The sequence below is a fragment of the Balearica regulorum genome, chromosome 2 (assembly GCF_011004875.1).
Source record: "Balearica regulorum gibbericeps isolate bBalReg1 chromosome 2, bBalReg1.pri, whole genome shotgun sequence".
NCBI classification, from domain to species: Eukaryota; Metazoa; Chordata; class Aves; order Gruiformes; family Gruidae; genus Balearica; species Balearica regulorum.
This window is the reverse complement of record NC_046185.1, coordinates 47,494,151-47,514,252: the sequence shown is the minus strand read 5'-3', so window position 1 is coordinate 47,514,252 and position 20,102 is coordinate 47,494,151. Positions and strand designations below refer to the sequence as shown.

Here is a 20,102-nt window from a genome sequence, read left to right as displayed (position 1 = left end):
TGTCTTTAAAAATACATTATAATTATTTCTTATAAAGGCTTAAACATACACTTTTTATTCCAGTTTCTTTCTCGATATAAAGCTAGCCTCTTCACATCTATCAAGGCAAGCACAACTAGTTACAAACAAAACCTTCACATTCAATAACATTTTCCTCAGCTTATTTCCAATGCGGAGTGCAACAAAAATGTATTAATAGACATAGTACAAAATTTCCATCTTTGCCTCATTGCTTGGGTAAGTAATCATCCAAATAATAGTACAAGATCCTAATCATTTCAATTTTTTAAAGAATACTTATTTCATTTTATTTTCCTAAGTAAGAATCAATTGCTTCACTAAAGTCTCTGAATCTAAGAATATTCAGTCTAGTATCACAACAGCACTGTTTTACTCATGATACATGTGAATTATCAACATTTCATTCTGTGAAATTTGACTATCAAAAATGCCTGTTATTTGTTTTGATAAACAACTCTTTGAGGTCATCATCCATTGTTCTAATTATTAAAAAACTAGGAATTATATAAACTAAAGAGTCTGAGACATTTTCATTTTGATTCCACAGTCAATAATTCCTTAAATTATTTTGATTAAGAACTGCAAGCATTGAAAAGAAGGACAACTACTTAAAATCTGGAGCGGAATTTTGGCTTCACTGCCATCAACAGAAATTTTATCACACAATTTACTGCAGACAGGATCGTCTCGGGCTGGTAGTATTTAAAAGGTTGCACATTGATTTAAAAAAAAATGCTCACAATCTCTTTAATATTTAAAACTTAATTCAAAAATGCATAATCTGAGTAAAGATGCTTACTGCAAAAAAAAGAACTCTACATTGGGAGTACATTATGAATACCTTGTAACAGCAATGCAGTTACTTGTTTTACAGAAACTACATGAAAAACAAATCTAGAATTTCCAACAATCAACATAACTAGTTTAGCTGGTTCAAATCCTAGACGGGTTAAAATATAGTATGCATCTAAATACAGAAATGTAAATTATTTTCTTGCAAACAGGATGACTTAATAGTACTTAATATAACATTTAAAATGTATGTGTCTTTCAGCTTGGCAGATGATACAGGTTTTAAGGGATACTCACATCATTTACGTGAGCCATATAGCAGGCAACAAGAAACTTATTACAAATGCAAAGCATATATTAAATGAGGATAAGTAACTTTTACCACTCAGACTGAGAATAAGGAAAATTTTTTACCTTCACAACATACATCAGCTTCTTTAAAATCCAACTTAGTAGATAATGATAACCAGATATCTTGAATAGATTCAGCACTGACCTGTTTTGTTGTCCTGTAGATAAAAGCCACTGTCACTAAAAAAATTTTAGACTGAATTTAAATTAGCATTATTAAGTAAACATTACTTTCAATAAGTCAAAATTTCCCCTCTTCAATCTGACACATGTAAATGCTGGCTAGTTAAACTGCATTGCAAGTCATACAGAAGAATTATTAATCGTACAATTCCTATTGTACAATTATTAATTATAAAATATAAATGCTTTTCTCACATTTCTTTACAGAAATACAAGGAACAGATTTCTTTACATCTTGTACTTACACAGATCTTCAATTTTTGTCCTCATACCCAAGGATATGCCAAAGAGAAACTGTTGTAGAAAAACTGTTACTCTTTCCAAGTTCTGAACATACAGGAGCAATATATTCTGTATTTTCCAGACTCTTCTAAGCGGCAGAAGCATTTAGTGTTGTGTCTGTGCAGACACAGATACATTGCCACTGCAGGTCAGATGCAGTTTCAGCTTTATCGGTTTAAGAAAAGTCATCACTTGAGGGTTAACAATGAAGAAAAAAGATTTTTTAGAGATACAAAGGAAAAAAAATCACGACACAGCTCTTAATCAGTTTCCAACAGACAAGCTTTTGAAATCTGTGATACTCAAAAGCAGAGATGAGGAGGGCTTCGTTAAAATGAGATCAGGACAAATTTAACCTGTGAGTGAGAGAAGAAGTAACAAGTAGTCAAAGAAGAATACAAGCAAATCATAGCCCTCAGGTGAACTTACGAGGCTCATTAGCCTACTGGAGTTGAGAACAAAGGGAGGAAGGATAACGACTACCCACTCATGCCCATGTGTGGCTTAAGGAGCACGTACGGGTCCTTCATATGCAGCTAAGACGAAACGAAATCTGCAGTCACAGACTTACATTGTCCATACATGCATAATGTGAATGTATATATTTGAAAGAATTCCAGAAAAAAGTTCCTTTCACCTGAAGAAATAACAAGCAAAAAGTCTATGCCAAAGACAGACCAAAAGAAATACTACTGAAGTCTTACTAGATCAACAGAATATGCATCTAAAGTACAGGGCATAGAACAAAAAAATATGTCCAGTAACGGAAAATACTAAGACAATGGACAGGAAAAGTGGTGATGGAAGAGATATCAAATTAGATACAGAAGCAGGAGTTTGATAAACAGGAGATGGATAAGTAGGTAAACATAAAATAACTCAGTAGGTCTATCTCACATGAAGTAAAAATACACATACAAATACAGGGTTTGTTGAGCAAAATGGCCAGGACAACAAGCTTAGTGCAAGAGATACATTCTCCTCTTGAAACTCCCCTTTTAATCTTTGTAACTAGAACAACATCATAAAATAGCCTGCATCATGAATAATACAGTTTAAAGTTACACTTTCAGACTTATTTTGGGTATGTTCTGAGTACTTTTCCTGGAAAACCAGGAGGAAAAAAAAAAAAATCTTGGTTTTTTTTCCCCATCTTATTGCAGTATGTGATGAAGAAATGGCTGTTCCATTCAAACTTTTTTTTTCCTACTCCCTTTTTTAATGTCTTGTCCTCTTCCAGTGTCTAGCTAAGCTGAAACAAAAGTAAATTTCACTCTCCATGCAAATTCAGAAAATTATACACAATATTTAAAGAACTTCACAAAGAACAAAGTATGCAGAAATATTCAGAATGCTTATACATCGTGTTCCAACCCAAAACTTAAAGCAACAAGTTCTTAAAATAAGGACCCTTACTCATATTTACTCATACCTAAATATCTCATATATGTAATATATATACATACCTAAACATCTCATATCTCAATATATGAGGTGATTGGTACAATTGGCACAATTTCAGAAGTATCAATAACTGAATAACTGTTATCAACAGAAAATCATCACTTAGGTGGGTCCTGAGACCTGCGATTATCTTGAATCTTTGAAAATTAAACACTGAGTAGGAAAGATATGAGAAATTCTCCATAAAGACTTTTTGTCTTCTGAAGTAACTAGATCCTGCAGACATTAGGAATGTGTTCTATGTTCTATGTTCCAGAAGAACTTGGGAAACTCTACAGTTCACAGAGCAGACTTGATAGCCAGACGAACACCTCATCAAATAATTACATTAAGACAAATGCATTATTTTGAATTATTTTATATATAGGATTCTTACCATGGTATTTTGTCCTCCTTAAACACACAATCAGACTGCAAAAGCAAAACATAAACTCCATTATACATCTCAGTTGTTATACACTTTTTCTGTTTTCTGACGAAGACCATAATAGGCCACTGAATTTTGTGTCATAAGAGGATCTAATTAGTGTACATACAGATGAATGGTTTTTTAGGACTTTTAATTCCTAAAAACTATGCATCTCTAAAAAGTTGGTAATAAACCCCAGGTTTTGTACATACATGTTATGTATTACACAATTTTCTAAAATGTTTTTTAAAAATCCCTTAATATCGTTAATTCTGTTTTAACTATTAACCTCTGTACTATGCTTTTAATCTCAAAACTACAGCAGAGATTCTGTCTGAACTTCACATGTTTTTTCTTCATTAGGGCTATGTCTACAACAGTAAATTAAACATAGCCAGAGAAGTTTTCTGGGCCCAGCAACTTGATCACCTACACCATTGTTACTAAATCTTACTGGTACAACCTGCAGTAAGAAACATTGCCACATTCATAAACCACTCCCAAACTGTTTTCAAGCACAGTTCAGGAACTGGAAAGGGTCAGGGACCATTCCTCAAAAGCAGTGCACATAATGTCTGACCTGTTTTGGAGAGTAAGAATTTAACAGTATGGACACGAGGTTTTCCATGTCAACTGGACACATTGTTGGTAATAACTTTCTAGCAGAGGTGTAAATAAATTCAGATATAGACAAGTAAAATCCAAACTCCTTATATATTTGTAGTATAGTCATTTCAGTATATATGCCTAATTTTGACTTTTAAGAGCATTAATGAAATACTCATACTATAGCAACCCCACCTTTTCTCCTCTTAACTCACAGTTATAATGATGTCACCATTTAGAGGCCTCAGACTATTTTGAATCTCTGTATATTAAGTAACAAGAACTTAGAAGAGATGTGGAAAATATGCACAAGGCTTACACAAACAAATTAAGCTAACATTAAAATGAATATACATCTGAACATGTCAGTGGTTATCCACCTAATTCATGTTTATTGATGACAAAATCAAGCACTAAAATAATTTTGCTCTTCTCACATTATTTTAAATAAAGGTGAATGAGGCAATATAAAACTTCCTATCAAATTAATGTCTATACTGTAAATCAAGCTATGAGTGTGGTTCATGCACCTTGGATTCTTCTAGTATCTATGCTGCAGTTGCAGAAATCTCCCTGCAGAGTAATTAACAGCATTTGTGGAATACTAATCTAAGATAGTTTTCCTGATGTGCTGCTCTGACGACATTATTGTCGGTATTGGAGATAAATAATTTAAATAAAACTTATCTGTGCAAGCAGTGATCAGATTTTCTTACTGCAGTGTAGACATATGCAAAATTTATTGACATTTGGAAAACACTTCTCCAGTAAAAGTTAATTATTTAAATTACACTAATCATGTTCTCAGAGAAGTTAATGGGAAGATTTTACTATACTTAAAAATGGTATATACTGCTTGCTTTCTTCATCTACCTGCCTGGGTTTTTTAGCTTCCCTTTATCCTTGTTTCTATTCACACAAAATCTATATAGGCTAGGAAAACATCATTTACTGTTAGAGAAAGAACCCTAACATTTTCAAATTCATGCTTCTCAATATGAGAGTAAAGAAACTTTTTAATCAAGGAATTGTTAAGTACTGTTCAGGCAAAAACATTGTTTACTATAAATGACAGAAAATGGCACACAGTTCAATTTGGCTATCTACTCAAGATTAGTATCAAAAACTAGTTTGCAGACAATTGATATCATTGAAGCAACTTGACTCTGCGTGCAATCGAATCATCATATATGAATTTACTAATCTTTATGATATCTTGATATTACATAATGATATTGTGATATATTGATTTTAACAAGATAGTTTGATTTGTTAAAACTGTTAAGTAGATGAAAAACACATCATCACTAGTAAAGGAACCTGCTGGGAACTATTTTGGAGAGAACATATGACAGGAAGTTAATTTTTTATAAAAATCAACATAGAAATCCTATTTAAAAATATATTTGTTCCTATAAAGATAAAAAGCACTTGGCCGTTTTCAACCATAAATGTACCTGTTGAAAGCATTTTTCCACCTTTAATTCTAACTCTTGAATGTGATGAATAGCTTTGTTAATACAAGGTAATGGAGTATTTACAAAAGCACAGCTACATTGCCTTGTGGTGATCCACTCATTCTTATCTGGAGAAAGAAAGAAAATACAGAAGGCTGCTAAACTTCACGTGTGGGCTGATACCAGATTTTCTCACATTTGATTTTCTTCCTTTAATTTGGAACTTGGTAAACTTTGGTCTTGATATTGACTAAGAGAATATAACAGCTACATGTATTAGTGTTCACACTTTTTGCACATGTTATTCCTTTTTTAATACCATCTCAAATACAAGGAGAGAGATTCAAAAATGCCTAAAGAAAATGAAGGAATAATTTCAAAGGGATGAGATATGATAAAGGGGGCTAGGGTCAAAATACAATTTGCTGTAACTAATTTTACATAATTAATCCCAAATGAATTGAGTTTGATGATTTTACGCTAGTCCTCAGCAAGGATTTTGTTGACACAGCAAAAATAGTATCAGAACCCAAAAAGGCAAAGGTGGCAGCTACTATAGAAACGCCCAGAGCAAAACAGAAAAGGTCACAGGGCTTTAAAGGCAAGCTTAGTCTACTCTTACGTATATAATACCCAGTGCCAGCAAACGTTTACTTCAATCTTATGAAGGGATGAAGTTCCAGGACAGTCGTTCCTGTGCTGGGAATTTAAAGCTACATGACATAAATGAACTGTTTTATAAGAACATGTGGATTTCACACTTACGTTTTCTTTAAACTCTGTCAGCCTTATAACCACATCAATAAATGATACAGTGGCATACTATTGAATGTTAACTATTCAACTAATACACAGAATGGGAATCTGACTGCAGAGGTCACTAATAAAAGGTGTCAGGAACCAGAACAAGACATTGAAACTTAGCAATAGAGCTATTAAGAAGTCTAAGAAGCTGTCCTACAAACATGAAACATTAACCTAATTATGTTCAGGGGGATACAATGCTTTAATGTGCCTTGGAGGTGAACCAAAAATAATAATAACAGTAATAGGGATTAAACCGTAAAACAGAACCAGATAACTTTCATATACAGTCTGTGGATTTTTTTTTTTTTTTTAAAGAATAATCTCTTAGTGTCTTAATTAAAGTGTCAGCCTAAAACATAAAAATTCTGCAGGTTACATAAGTCTCTTTTAATTTTAGTTTATCATAAACAGTCTTATTGGAATGGAAAAGATGGTTTGGCAGATTTTGTTTGAAAAGAAAGCCCACTAAAATGGATATCAAAATCTATTTCATAGCATCTTGCTCTGCCTGTTCCTAGAGCCAGAAACCTTCACAAGATGTCTACACAGCACAATCCTAACAAAGCACACACAGACTTTGTATCTTTCTTGTACTCTAAAGCACAACACAGAAGTTCAGATTTTGGGACCAACATTACTAATTTCCCCTAGCTGCTTCTACTGTTATTATTCTTACATTTTACTAAATTAACATTAATGTTGTTGTAAAAATTATGCTTATTTTCTTTACATCACCAACGCAACTAGTTAATACCACCATTTAAAAAAAAAAAAAAAATCTGAATTTTTTAACAGCCTTAATAAAAAAAGATTACTCTCTCAATACTTTGGTCTTCCTTGGTAAATGCAAACATTTATACATACATAATCCCTTCATAAAAGCAAGCTAGAAATACAACTCAGTGAGAAAGTGGATTATTTACAATTTCCTTAAAATATAAAAACTAAATTTAAATGACAAGTGAAATACAGCCAATTTTGTTTTCAGATAGAAAAGTGAACTATCCTTAGAGATGGACTGACACCAGTAAGTCAATACCTAACAATCAAAGTCTACAAATGCATCATTTGTATTAAAGTTTTTCAAGCAGCATGACATAAGAACCAAAAAAAGAGGACAAGTGTTATATAAGATTACGAATACAAAATATAAAATATTTTATATTTACATATAATTTCTTATATCTTCAATTTACGCCCTTCATTAAACTATTTGAAAACTGTATAATAAAAGACATATCTGACGTACCTTGGGATGGCTTATTACTGTCCTTAGAAGAACAGGAAAATGACTCTGTTTCAAACATTATTGCTGGTAGTACTTTTCAGCCTAATGATTAGAAAAATAATAATACATATATATACATACACATATACACATTTTAAAAACTCTTATTTTCATCAGCAAGAAAATGTATTTCATCAGTGATATATCTACATTATTTTTTAAAAGTTAGCAAATCCATTTTCTCTTTTCCTACTAAGGGAAAAGCAGCAATTAAACAGTTGATGGAAGTACAAATCACACAGTGGATCCTCTTTAAGTAAAGAAATTACAGTTAAAAAGCAAATGAAAAACATGATCCCCAAATTTCAACCTACGTGGCCAGGCTTTTTAAATTATACAGGTTATTTTAGAGCCTATCATGACAGTTGTAACCAACACTAACTAGAAAAATGTGAAAATCAAAATAGATAACCTATGAGATTAATTTTAATTAAGAAACTGTCCATGGCAGTGAGGTCCATAAACCTGTAGTCTGAAACATTGTCACCTCAATGGACAGAAGACACATACAAGAGGAAAATAATGTATCTATTTGCATATAAACTTGTAACTCAGATTTACTACAGTAAACAAAACCAACATTATTTATTTATAATTTACATAATTCAGAAAAATAATACTGGCTGAAAATTTAGGTAGTTAAGCCTCAGGACATCAAGCTGAGGTAATTTACCAACATATTTTATCACCCTTAAAATTCATACATTTGACAAATAACTGTATTGCCATACAGAGGTACAGGTGGACACCTCCCACTCCCTATGCCCCCAGCTTGTGCAATTGGCGTATTAGAGGTCCACAGTAAATTGTGGCTTCCAACTACTATCAACTTACAAAAACTGACTAGTAAAAAAAGCAAAAAAACCCCACCAACACCTACATTACAGTCTTCACCAATATAAAATACTGGAAACAAATATCGCATAGATCATAGATTTTAGCATTCCGTATTCTTGTAAATAGTATTATTAAAAAATAGAGATACATTTATTCCAAATTCTCTGAAACGGAAAATAGTTGCCTAAAAGCCCAACTGGATGGACAGACAGAGAAAACAAAGAGCAAGACCAAAATATACTCTTCACACGCTCCACACCTCAGATTATTGATCCACCAAACTCAAACTCAAGTCTTTTCTAAAGAGTTGTTGGAAGAACGTAAGAGTACCAAGCTTGCCAAAAGAAAGGCTGAGTCCACGGCTGATCTTCTACATGAACTTCCATGCACTGCACTGCAGACAGCATTATTGCTCTGTTACCACAACAAACTAATTGACTTGGAAACTCTGAACAATACCAACAAAACCTTTCAAACTAAAGCTATCAGAAAGATTATTTTAAATTAAATAAAGTACATAATACACATAACAACCTTTCAAGTCACCACATTTTCAACTATGCAACTCTCGTTAGGAAATGTATGGAAAATGTATTATATGAGCCATTCCTGCATGTCATTTGCACATTAATACCTGTTTTTTCCAAGTTTGGTGGCTTTTTCAATTTCCTGAAACAATTATTGCCAATGGTGGGACTCAATGTTGTTCAAAGAAATATGCTAGCTTGGCAAGCAGGAATTTTTAAGTATATCTCTGACAGGATGTCAGCTTCTTGGACTCTGCAAAGCGATATTCTACTCTCCTACAGGCTCATCCTGACAGTCAGACCAGATGGACCATATTAGCTCCAACAAGCAGTATAAAAGAATCTGAAACTCTCAGCAAGTCAGAGAGAATAAGTATTGACAAACAGCATAGCTCTAGAGAAAAGAGGAAAGAGGAGAAAAATACTACATACGAAAGGATGAAATCCAGAATAAAAGCTTAAGAAACAGTTTCAATTTGTTGTTGTTTATATAACCAGTAATACATCTGGAACAAGGTACAAACAGACTATTATCTGATATGCGAGCATGTGTTAAGAAAAAGGTGAGAACATCACTTGCCTGATAAGGAAACACATACACAACACAAAGAAGCATTCCACTGTACATAACAACCCAGTGAAAAAAATATATTGGACAAATCTGCAGTTGATGACAAAAGTATCATTTCAATCTGAGGCTTGGAAAAAAAAATAGTCAGCATGTACTTCATTTGGTATCTGTTGAAAATCTTAGCCTCAATATATATAAATATTAGACTATTAACAGGTGTAGGTATTAAAATACAAATTAAAAAATTCTTTTATATGGTTCTATCCTGAAAAAATAAGCCAATTCCAGTGAGTTAGCACCCACAGTTCTGTAATATATACCTCTGACCTTCAGGAAGTGTATTCTGTACAAACTGTTTTACAGAATTCAAACTAACTTTCTCACTCTGACAAAGATAACCAATACATTAGTCATATTACTAATACGGCTTATTTTTTCAGGATAGAACCATACAAAAGAATTTTTTTATTTGTATTTTCCTTGTATGTATTACTTTCTGCTACTCCATAAAGAAGGAGGAACAAAAGCATTGTGAATCTTTCATCAGGTATGTGTGTATATATATATTTAGAAAAATATATTACATTGCATATATTGTTCAATATGACTAAAGCTAAAATAAACACACGCAACATTTTAATTGTTTTCTTGGTACTTTACTATAACAGAAATAATTTGTCAGCTGCTAAAAATAAATTTCTAATACCAACATTGCAAATAGAAGGATGAGGAACTAACAAAATTTTTGTTAAAAGCAAAATCCTTGATAATGTTTTTTCAATGAAAGAGATGTGAATCCAGGTGTTAGAATTTCTATCCACATATCATAAGCTAGTACTACTACATCTCATCAAAAATGCCATTCCCCAGGCAGATTCTTGGGATATTCATAAATGTGCTTCATAAAAAGCTTATTCTATAAGAAGCTTTTTCTCATCACCTCCCATATTTATCTCTTCACCAAAAGTCTAATTCACTATTAAGTAAACTAAGTGCGAATTGAGATTATCTACCTCATGAGCACAATAGATACGGCCAAATCACAGGAGAATTTTGTTTAAAATGTTCTCGTTAATTCCTGCTTCACTGTGACTATGCCATTTGTGTTGGAATTTTTCCTCCTTCCCCAAAATGCAGTCAGCATAAATAAAAATTATAAACTAATTCATAGTTAAAAGGAGCTAACATTCCATGAAAAATCTTCACTTTATTCTATCATTTCCTGACCTCCACGTGTTAACTTTCTACAAATACAGCATTTTACCATTTGGTTTTAAGGTCCTAGAATTTCTTGCACAATTTCTGCCTATTCTCAGGTGATGCAGTGAATCCTTTTAGCCACTGAAATGCAGCCCAGTTTTACTTCAGAATATGCAGAAGGGGATTAACGTCCCTGAAATTATTCCCCTAAGCTACAATTAGTGCAGATATTTCAAAATAGTACACAGCATTGTTTAAATAGCAGTATGCAGCATTAAAATGTGTTATAGTGGTAGTCAGGTCTCACACTTGAAAACAAGGCTTCATGTAGAATTTTATGGGCTGGCTAATATAAACCACCAACTCTAATAAAAAGATGATAATTATTATTAAAAGCAACAACAGACAGTAAAAAATCCTTAGGTTCTTTATTGTATTTTATTCCTTTCACAGGAACAAGATCCCAATAACTAGTCCATTATGTCAGCCACTTTAGGAAGGGAATTAAGATCAAATAATGTAGTCACAAACTTCTAATGGTATCCACAACTAAAAATATTATAGCTGAGATCTTACTACTATCATATAAATACCTGAACTAGTTCTGTATCAAAATCAAATTGATTTTTTTTCCAGTATTCCACTGTTCTTGTGGTTCATTCCAGCTAGATAATCTGCAGCTCAAATAAACTTAATCCCTATTGGTTTTCCACAGATCTTAGTGCAAATATGAACTCTAAACAAACAAACCAACCCACAGACAATTAAATAGGATGAAAAACAAGGACACTGGAAATCTGTAATAGGTAAGGGAATTAAATCCAGGTATTCTGTGCCATAGTCATGAACAATACACTTTGTCTTTCTCCATATATTCTTGAGTTCCGCCTCTCTGACATGAATCAGAAAAGATAAATTATACTTCTACCAGGTAGTATTGAGAAAATAAATACTTCAATATTAAGAGGTGTTCACATTCTGCAACATGGGTCCACTTAAATCATAACTATCTCTGACTAAAGGTGCTACCTAATCTACTATTTCAGTGTCTCTCCTCACACATTCCAAGGCCAGAAACAAAAAAACAGGAGGATTACTATTCTCTTCCTTATTCCTAGGAGATCAAAGAGATCTGATAGTAGTAGGAACAATCTCTCTGCTCAAGTAAAAACTAATTCAATTCAATTGTTAGAAATGAGCACCCAAAATTCTATTACCACAAGAATCATCCAAATATGTTTTAAAAAGATGATTACTACCAATGTTCACGCTACTGAGCATGTTAGGTATTTGATCTGTCCCCTTACATGATTAAAATATCATGTACTATAGCACAATATTTTTGCAAAGATTATTAAATCTTAAACCTACCATCTTCCATTCTGTTGTATATGTCTAAATGAAATACAGTGAATATTGGTTACCATAGTAACCACAGAACTGAAGAAATTTAGTTTTGGCATAATTGCTGCATATGTTCATACAAATCACATCTCTTATTCTAAGCATTAGAAATGAAGACACTTTCGAACTTCATTTTTTTAAAATAGAGTAATGAAAAAACAAAAAATTAGATCAAGTATTTATAGACATAATGCAACATATTCTTAATTCACTCATTCACTTTTATAATTAGAGTATATTTCTTGCATTCTATTAAACCATTTAGTTAAATACTATTTAAGCTATCTTTTTATTTATTGATAATTAAGCCAGTTCTAGTTTTGTCATTAAATTCAAAATATTATTTTAGAATAATAAATACATTATTAGTCAAATATCCAGAAATGGCTAAAGAAACTTCAGCAAAAATAAACAACCCCAAAAGCCTGTGACAAACTTATTTTGTTTTTTGCACTTGCAATGAGGTTCACATTGAATAAGGATGAATGTACTTGTTTCTTTAGTTTCAAGAAACAGTAGAAAAGGAAAAAGCACTCTAGTCATGCTGACAGTCTTAACAGCAGCATAATTTTCTCAGCAGCATTAAAAAACACGCATTCAGCAGGAACAAATTAACTCAATTCAACCAGCCTGTGAATTAGCTACAAACTCCTCTCCACTTCCTTATCAGCTCCCAGAATGAATCTTAAATGTATCAAAAAACACCCAACCCCAAAACAAATCCACAAACCTACAGGTCAGATAGGATAGTTGAATTTCTATGTTTTTACTTCAACACTAGAATTCTTTCATCCTTTCCCTTCTCCAGCTTTGTTTGCTCAATAATTTCCTTCTTATTCAGTTGTTTCAGAGCTACCTTATACTTACCAAGTTCATTACCATCAGCACCTTTCATTTTAATATTCAGAAATACAAACAAACAATTTCAGAAAGAGTTTGATAATACAGAACAGATAAACAGACTGTTTATAAATCGTAGTTAAAAACAACAGAGAGAGGCCATCTCTGCTTGAAAGCTTTAAATCTTGGAAACTTAAAAGTCTTTTCATAAGCTGTCACATACACTGCACAAAAATCTGTAATCAGCCAATACACTGCAACAAGGAAATGCAAAGTAAAAGTCCAAGAATTTGTTTAGCACACAGTATCATGCTTCTAGCTTGAAGTACCAACAATATAATTTTTGGTTTACCTTCTCTCTTCAGACATTCCTGGCATGAATGGGTCAAGGTCTTAATGAACTGGTGGAACTGATCTACCCAAATTTTGAAGGATATAACAGGTTCTCCAAAAAAAAGAAGATAAAACAGGAATAATGGATGCATGAAAAATCATATTATTATTTGAAAGAATCACTATTTATTAAGTGATGGTCTCACTGATGTTACAAAGAACAGAGAAAAAAACACTAAAAACATTTTACAGCCAAAAAAACCACCCAGCATTCCATGACCATTAGAATCAGTAAAGTCTGGTTTTCCACGGATTTTTGTGCAACATTCCCTCACAAAAGCCCAACTCCCCTCAGTGTCATGGAGCCTGACCAACACAGCTTCCTTTGGTATGCCTTTCTGGGCACCTTCATAGAACTGGTTGGAGCTTGGCTGGCTAACCAAGACACAAGTGGATTAGTCAGCTGACTGCTACCCTACAGGATATGTAAAGAGCTACTTTGTAACTCTCAGATAAGGAAATAATTTGGGTCTTTCTTCCCGTTACTTAGCTGCCAATTTTCATGAAACTTGGAAGAACTTAACATCTTTGAGAATCCTACCCATCTGTCAAATCTGGTTGGAACAGACAAAAGCTACAGGAGGAAAGGCACTGGCAGATCATATACAGTGACAGTGTACACTTTGTTTTCTTAGATATACCAAAAAACCCTCTTTAATTGCAGGCTACCTGAAGCGACTGCCTTCATTTATTTCATAATGTTTCCATTAAACTATATTTTGTAGGAATCTTAAACATCACTATTTTAGAAGTAATGCAGATAAAGGAGAAAAAGATGGCATTTTGTCTAAAATAAAAAACAATGTAGAAAAAAGATAAAAACAAATTAAAGAAGAAAGTGTCAGGGTGCTGACAACAGTAAAGAAAAGCAGATGGCATAGGGCATTCAAGGAATGAAAGGTCCTTGCAAGGCAAAGCTGGAAAACATATATTAAGCAGTAGAGAAAGGGAGTTAGTAACAAGATACAAAGATGACAAAGTAAATGAGAGCTAAAGGGGAAAAAAAAAAAACAAGACTGAAGAAGCCTAGCTGCCAAAACTGGAATGGAACAATATAAGTAAAAATTACAGAGGATCTGAAAAGAAAAACATACATTTATTATTTATTATTGAATTATTTATTATTATTTTATTATTTAATTAAACACTTAGAAAGTACCATGATAGAACAGAAGGGATACAACTAGGTAGAAACTTTATTTTCTCTTTAGTAATGACAGAAGTGTAGTAGAATGTGAAAACAGATTCCATTTGCAAAATAATGCCTCTGTGGCTTGAAATATCTAAGGCAGTTTCAATTAAATCTAAACTATTTCTGACAGATGCTTGTCAAATCTGTTTTAAAATCTTTTAGTGACCATTTCTAGCAGATGTCTAAGCAAACTTAAACCAAACTTAACCACCCTTGCCATTAGTTAGCCATCCTCATGTATAATATAATCTCCTTGTCATATCTATATGGACACTGGAAAGAACAGATTGCCTTCATCTTGTAAACAACTTCTTAAACATTTGAGAACTGCAATCTCTTTCCTTCTCTACACTAAACAGAACAAATTCTAATTTTTCACACACGCACACACACACACACATCCTCCACCCAGAGATTATACTTTCCAATGGTTTTCCACTCTCTTCCTCCAAATTCTCCCCAACTGGTCCAGGTCTTTCCAGGCATATATCCTAGAAAGACCAAAGCCTTCCAGCTGATGCCTCATGAATACTAAGAAGGACGAAGTATTATTCAATGCTTTTGGTTTCATATCCTGACACAACCCTTACTTCTATTACAACAGCATGCTACTCGTTTTCACATTTAGCACTTCAACCTTTTGCAACCTTGCCTAGCCTTTTCTTCTCCTCTGTACATGTTATTTCTGCTAATGGTTAGTACTTTGTACTTGTTCTTAATGATTTCCATTCTATTTACTGACTTCGTGTGAGTATTTCAAAATCCAAACGATCCTGTCCTCCAAAGTGCTTGCAGCTCCTCCCAGCGAGACATTGTGTCCAAATTGATAAAGAATACATGCCGACAGTATTATTCACAGAATACCTCCATTGTTCTACAGACCCATGCATAAGACAGTGTTTGTGCCTAACATGACAATACTATGCTCTTTCAAAGATAAAAAAATGGAGAAATAAACATTGTAAAATGCTGATCCATCTCTATTTGATTTCCCATTTTAAGCTGCATATATTTTATTACTTTATGTTTCAGAGGGACTTGAAGTTAAATAGTAATTTTAGCCATTATGTATATTATATAAATAGTTCAGTTGCAAAGATTAGAGAAATAACATGAGCTGAAAATTTGGCAGGATCATACAATCTATTGCAAATAAAAAAGGGAACACAACACACTACTAAATAATATGAAATTGCATCTGTGTGTTTTCTAGTTTAAAGAGAAGATCTTGCCAAATTCCAAATCGAGTGCTGAGTAACTATAAACACATTCTTGTTCAGTTGGACTAAGATGTATTTGGTGGCTTTGCTCAGATCTTAGCAGCTAATTAATTCTCGATGCCATATAGAAGTCCTGTTTAAAAAGAAAATTAATAGGAAACTATGTTTGAATTATACAGTATCAGACTGCTTTTTTATAAGGTTTCAACATTAAAGGAAAGATTAATTTATACAATTCAATATAGCTACATTAAGAGTACATTCTTGTACCTGTCCTGCAATATTACTCTGGAAGATGACCGCTCTGAGACAAAGCTCTGTATGACAGGAAAATTAAAAACCAAACCAACAAACAAAAAGACTAAAAAGTAATGATAATTACAAAATCAACAGTATCCCCAAGCTGACTGGAGCTGTTGTGCACTCAAACTAATTCTTTCTCACCATCTACATTCCAAAGTGAGACATCCTAAACTGTAAAACTTTTATCTAGGAAATGTGACCATTACCTTTACTTAGAGTTTGTGCTCCATGATTTAGCAATTCAACTTTAATTTTCAAAGAAAGCTAAAAATACACAATAAAATGAATAAATATTTTTTTAAAAAAACTTTATATGAGATTTTATTACATATTTGAGCAAAAAAAAATGCAGGAAAGTTGAGGGGTTATTGCTAGATTTACTCTGTCTGTAAATTTCTGCTTCACCACAGAATTGTTCTCAATACATAATAGTTCACACCACGGACACAGTTCAAAGATCATATAAACACCCATTTTTTGCTAGAGAGTTTAATTTTTTATCCATACTCACACACTGGCATAATCCTCAGTGCGTTTCCTCTCCTTAATGGCAGTGATCAACTATGCCACTACAAAGCCCTTTTAGATGCATGCAGTTAGCTTACTATTATGAGAATTACTGTAATGCATTATCTACCTCAGCACAGTTCATGGCACAAGTTTTATGTATAGACAAGTCCTTTCCAAGTTAAATAGGAAGAGCCTAAGTGATCCATATTTTCTCAGTATTCATTGTTAAGCTGTTTCTTGTTTACACTGTGAAGGCAACTGATTCAGAAAACCAGAAAAGTTCTGTAAATTATCTAATGTTCAACTTTGGGATACAGAATTCAAAACCAGTTAAAATAATTTTGCATACACACTATCTAAACTCATTGGTTTCATGCTGCAATTATTACAAAGATCATAACAGTATACAAAATCAGGAACCCCACAGAAAGGTAGAATAGGTAAGTAGACCTCTGCATTAGGAGATTTTATCACTTTAAAAATAATGAACATTTTTAACCATTTGATTTATGTTCCAACTCCAAACTCTCTTTTAACATCAAGTGCAATGTTTCAGTGGCCATCTTGTAATACCATGGAAAATAATTTTACTGTCATTAAGGTCGATTTCCCTAGAACTTCAATGGGATCTTAAAATACGATAGCAAATATTTTGGGCCACTATTGCAGTATTAACTTTTGATGTTAGTGTGGATAGCAATCTTTCAAATGATACTTCTCCAAAACTGCATCAAGTACTGAAAGAAGAATAGGAAATTTCTCTGTTTCATGTCCAAATTGAAATAAAAGCTCTAACATCACCCTTCAAAAGGGGACACTTTCCCTCATTCTGTCTTCATGTGGACAGTTTCAGACCTACCTGTCCTATTATGCAAGGTATCAAACCTGAAACAATCATCTAGAGTGCAGTTACTACTACCATGCCCTCTTTTTATATAACTGCATCTGAAAGCTCTTTACAAAATGGCTTAGAAAAGGCTACCAATAAAGCAGATCATCGTATCTGCATCGTAATACAAGATCTTAAAGTCAGATATTTTACCGACATAAAACTGTAATCTCACATAGCCTGTATGCTCTGAAAAGATGAGAGCATTTACAAAAATTTAGAGCCCCTCAATAGGGAAGAAGGCTTAAGCGACACATGTATCCATTTTGTAGATTTCTTTATTTAATAGTGGCACTATCTCACTAGAGACAGCCATGCTGTAACTCCACGAGGAATAATCTTAAAGAGCTGCAAATCAAACACCTCCAAAACCTTAGTAAATCTCTGAATTCCCAAAAGCATATTCAAAAAGGATCTCATTGTGTTAGCAAACATACTCAATTTTCCAGTCGGGGCAACCTGAGAGAAAATGATCAGTCCCCAAATGATCATATACTGGATTTTTATTTGGGACCATGACCAACCCCTCAACTTCCAATATACATCTCAATATGATCAATACAGAAAAACAAGAAGGGATTGCTGCTTGGAGTATACTCTGCTGAAGCACAACAGTTAAGCCTACAGTGCTTTATAATTTTTTTTTTTAACGTATTTCCTCAATATACTCATCTACACTCCCATGATCACAGTGACCAAAACTTTACAACCCTATGATCTCTTAGAAGTCCACTAGCCTTCTCTGTCCCAAATTCCCTCATTCCTCATTAATTGTTTTCCCAAAGAAATAAGAAGACAGGCAGAAATTAGAGGTCAATCACTATCATTGTAGTAACAGCCACCTCTTCCTTCCATAAGGTTTTCAAAATACCTTCTTCAAAGTCTATTCTACTTTGGTATGGTGTTACTATGGAGCGAAACTAAGAGATTCCATTCTTTAAAAAACAACCCAGGAGCTTTTGGAGGATAATAAAATTCTGGAGTAACTGCCATACCAAGTCCTCCTGTGTTTTTCTAGCCTTATGCATTTTGCTTTTTAAAGAGAGAAAAAAGAGACAGAATAAGTGCTATACCCTCTGCAGAGGAAAAAAAAAAATAATCAAACTCTCCTCTTCAGTAGTGACTCATCACATTCTTCAGCCTGTGCAAAATGTTATGTATTGAAACTTGGAAAAGGAAGGCTTAAAACTCTTCTAAGTTACAGATCAGAAAGTTTCTTATACTCTTTAAATCAGTTAAGAACTCAGCAGTAAGAGGGCAGAGCCTATTTAGGTATATAAACTGAAAAATCAGATCTCTCAAAGATGCTTTAGCTGCTGCATCGAGCATTGCAAGAAGAAAAGGGGATTAATTCCAGAAGCCCCAACAAGCCATTCTAACTGAACCTCTTCCCAGAGCAGAGATGCCCCAATGCCTCTGCAGCGGGGATGTACCCTCCACGCAAGTACTCTCCCAGGCTTCAGCCAGACACCTCCAAACCCGCAAGCTGCTGAAGACAAAGACCGTTCCTTTGGCTTATTCTGCCACCACAACGCAGTGAATGAGAGAGAACTGGAGGTGCCAAACGCCGCCCCGTGTTAAGTTAACGCCGCCGAGAGCCGTTCGCGGCCACAAGCCGAACTCCCAGGGACCCATGAGGCGGGGAGAGGCCCCGCACATCCCCCGCGGCGGCGGAGCCCACAGGCACGGCCGGGGCCCAGCCAGCAGCGCCCGCCGAGCTTCTCGCTTGGAGGACGATAAAATACAACCTCAGAGCACCTGTCCCGCACTAGGAACGCCCGCACCGAGCCCGGCAGCACTGCGCCCGCCACCCGGACCTCCCCCTGAGCGGGAGGCGGCAACGGCCTGGCTCCCCCCCCGCCCCGCCACCTCCCCTCTGTGCGGCGCCCAGCCGGGCCGGCCGAGGATCTGTTGCCCCCGCTACGCTCCCGCCGCCGGCAACACAGCTGGCTGGCGGCCCCAGCCCCGCCTCCCGGTACTCACGGCTCCGGCTGGGCGCCCGCCGCCGCCGGGCGGGAGGAGGGAGGAGGGGGGCAGGCTGCCAGCCGCCGCCGCCGCGTCCCGTAGCCCGTTTCCCTGGTAACGGCGGCAGCGCGCGGGACTAACGGCGGGGGCGGCGGGCGACCCACCGGCGCTGCACCCACGGGCGCGTCGCTCCCTCGGCGGGGCCGGCCGAGGCCGTTCCCGATTCTCACCGGAGGGAAGCGGGAAGGAGAGACCCTCCGACGGCTGCCCAAGGGAGGCGGCCGGGGCCCGCGGCGGCCGGCGAGGGGGTGTGAGAGGCGGAGGGCGGCGGAGGGGGAGAGTGTTGCGAGGGGTCGCTCACCTCAGCCCCGCACGCCTCTTATTTCTTGAGGGAGCTCAATAAGCCGGGGGGTGTAAGGCTGCCCGCACACTGTCCGACTTTCTTTCCCTGCAGGGAATTCAGTATTTAAAGATCCTTCTGTCCCGCAGGGAAAGCCGGAACCCGCTCCGTGCCCCACAGCTGTTCGCCAGCTTGGGGTGCTTGCACGGCCAGCGCTGCGAAACCATCTCATTTTCACATTTCCAGTTAAA

General features: G+C 35.3%; 1 protein-coding gene across 6 annotated transcripts in view; it reads right to left on the bottom strand.

The window, feature by feature from the left end:
* Positions 1–19,610, bottom strand: part of CCDC178 (coiled-coil domain containing 178) — a 181,679-nt gene extending 162,069 nt beyond the window's left edge. For 5 of the 6 annotated variants that reach the window (XM_075744161.1, XM_075744163.1, XM_075744165.1 and 2 more), the window contains exons 1-5: positions 13,392–14,162; positions 7,622–7,702; positions 5,566–5,693; positions 3,470–3,504; positions 1,228–1,322 (exon numbers count right to left, since the gene is read on the bottom strand). In XM_075744161.1, the coding sequence (XP_075600276.1) occupies positions 1,228–1,322; positions 3,470–3,504; positions 5,566–5,693; positions 7,622–7,679 (316 nt within the window). In that variant the 5' untranslated portion in view covers positions 7,680–7,702; positions 13,392–14,162. Of the gene's footprint in view, positions 1–1,227; positions 1,323–3,469; positions 3,505–5,565; positions 5,694–7,621; positions 7,703–13,391; positions 14,163–19,529 lie in introns of those variants that run through there. The other variant, XM_075744162.1, reaches the window with a different exon arrangement.
* Between the last annotated feature and the right edge of the window lie 492 nt (positions 19,611–20,102).